We start from the raw sequence: 2,231 nt of genomic DNA on the forward strand, positions 1-2,231 counted from the left end.
AGGGGGAAGAGGGGGTGTAGAAAATCCAGTTCGTCTTGAAGAAACTGAGCCTCATTTATTAAAGCGAGCGCTGGTTGTCGAGGTAATAGCAGACATAAGGTCCATCCTTTGTACGGGAGAGTAAACATGACAAATGGGGCCGAGCTTGGCGTGATTAAAGATGAAACAAGGATCCATCTTAGCCAAATCTGAAAACTACTATCTACAGCCTCCTTTTAATGGAAGAGAGGCGCAGCAGCGCGGCTCTGCTTTGTTGCAGCTGAGTCTCCCTCTGTTCCCCCTATAAATAAAGAGCACCCTCCTTCCTTCGCTTCTCGGAGCGTTCAAAAACGAACAAAAAAGGAATATTCTCCTGTGTTCCCTACACGCACACGGCCTCGCACCCACAAACACGCACTCCAGACATCCCGGGAATAGTTATAGGCTGCTGGCTGGTCCATGGGATCGGGTTTGAGACCCTCCTTGTGGGATCTGCAGGCTGGCGGAGGAGGAGCTGGAAGGGTTGGACCTGATCTTGGTGTTTGGTAACTTGTGGTCTTTTTTCCATTTCATCCTCCTGTTCTGGAACCAGATTTTGATCTGGCGCTCGGAGAGGCACAGGGAGTGGGCGATCTCGACCCTGCGCCTCCGGGTGAGATAACGGTTATAGTGGAATTCCTTCTCCAGCTCCAGGACTTGCTGCCTGGTGTAGGCTGTGCGGGAGCGTTTCGGTTCCCCTCCTGAGTAATTGGGGTTTACTGAACAAACACAAAGGAGGAAAAAAAAAAAAAAACACAGAAAAAGGGGAAAAAAAAAAAAAGGGGGGAAAAAAAAAAAAAAAAAGCAGAAGAATTACCGAGCTGTTCCTTTAACGGGTCCTTTCCCCCCTCAAAAAAAGCAAAAAAAAAAAAAGTAAAAAAAAAAAAAGCATCACACATTCTTTCGGTGGGGGGATAAAAAAAATACACGGCAAACCTTCTAAAAATATCCCCACAACCTATCTGCAAATCTCCACCTCCATCCTCGTTGCTTGACGTGTATTCCTGTCTAAACGTTTTTATAAGGTCCCCCGGACACATTTTCCGTGCCCTCTACGTGTGTATTTACTCGTATATACACACACCTCTACCAGAGCACCGCTCGGTTATCCCCAAATCCTTTAAAGTTGCCCCTACACGCGTGCAAACAGGCGAACACAGGCACTCCCNAAATCCTTTAAAGTTGCCCCTACACGCGTGCAAACAGGCGAACACAGGCACTCCTATTTATTAAATATCACCCTAAAAAAAAAAAAAAAAAAAAAAAAGGGGGGGGGAGGGGAAAGGAAAATAGTAAAAGTTTACTCAACCCGCCACTTAAATACAAATTACAAAAACATAAAACTTAACTTATGAAGATTCAACAGCCATAAAAAAAAAAAGTAGCCTGCAAGAAATTGGAGGAGGATGGTAACAGAGACTTCAAAGGCACATGGCCAAGCAGAGCAATAAAAATTTATGGAGGATGTAATTATACCGCTCTGCAAACAGGCGATCGTAAATCTCCGCGAATGGTTATTTTACAACTGGTGCAATAAGATTTCTACAAGACTTTGAGGTGCTACTTACTATAAAGCAAAGCCACTTTAGTTCACTTACCCGTGCTTACATGGACTTTTTTCATCCAGGGGTAAACTACCGGCTCTTTGCAGGAGGGATTGGAAGGGCTTTGGTTCAGAGAGTTTTGGCTGCAGGAGGGTGGCGGGCTGGGGGTGACCGGCTCGCAGGGCTGGTTCGGCTCCGAGAGGTGGCTCTGCAATCCGGCCGGAGGATGGACATGACCCCGGGGGGATAACACCGCTGCTGGGGGGCCGGAGCTCTGACAGGACGAGTAGAGCTGCTCCTTGCAGGCTGACCGCGGCTGGTACATCGCTTCATGTTGGAAAGTGCTCTCTCGCCTCTGGCTGCTGTAATATTCCGGCGAGTGATTGGGAAGGTAATCGCTGTGGGAATACTCTTCACAGGGTGGGAACTTGGGGTCCACATAGTTGGAGTTGATCAAAAACGAGCTCATGGCCATTAATTTCTTAGAATTGCACACACGAAAAAAAAATATATATCTCTCTCTCTCCTAAAATTTATTCCTGTCCCCCCCCTTTCCTCGTTTTCCTGTTTCGTGGAACCCTCCTACTTACTGTCAAGTGAACAAAGTTGAGTCCATGTGACAGCGCGGGCCAATGGCGAGGGGCACGGCGAGCCCCGGATAAGGAAACC

The 2,231-nt window shown here is 47.4% G+C and overlaps 1 protein-coding gene and 1 long non-coding RNA gene across 3 annotated transcripts in view; one reads left to right on the forward strand and one right to left on the reverse strand.

Annotated features, from left to right (window-relative positions):
- Positions 1-6: 6 nt before the first annotated feature.
- HOXB4 (homeobox B4) overlaps positions 7-2,231 on the reverse strand; it is a 15,129-nt gene continuing 12,904 nt past the window's right edge. Inside the window, exons 1-3 of one of the 2 annotated variants that reach the window (XM_029963440.1) lie at positions 2,153-2,225; positions 1,617-2,043; positions 7-737 (exon numbers count right to left, since the gene is read on the reverse strand). In XM_029963440.1, the coding sequence (XP_029819300.1) occupies positions 418-737; positions 1,617-2,037 (741 nt within the window). In that variant the 5' untranslated portion in view covers positions 2,038-2,043; positions 2,153-2,225 and the 3' untranslated portion in view covers positions 7-417. Of the gene's footprint in view, positions 738-1,616; positions 2,044-2,152; positions 2,226-2,231 lie in introns of those variants that run through there. The other variant, XM_029963448.1, reaches the window with a different exon arrangement.
- Positions 1,810-2,231, forward strand: part of LOC115307827 — a 24,673-nt gene continuing 24,251 nt past the window's right edge. Inside the window, exon 1 of the long non-coding RNA XR_003916194.1 lies at positions 1,810-1,953. This is a non-coding gene — a long non-coding RNA (uncharacterized LOC115307827). The remainder of the gene's footprint in view (positions 1,954-2,231) is intronic.

The sequence above is a fragment of the Manacus vitellinus genome, unplaced genomic scaffold (genome assembly GCF_001715985.3).
Source record: "Manacus vitellinus isolate BGI_N305 unplaced genomic scaffold, ASM171598v3 scaffold_102_pilon, whole genome shotgun sequence".
Lineage (NCBI taxonomy): Eukaryota > Metazoa > Chordata > Aves > Passeriformes > Pipridae > Manacus > Manacus vitellinus.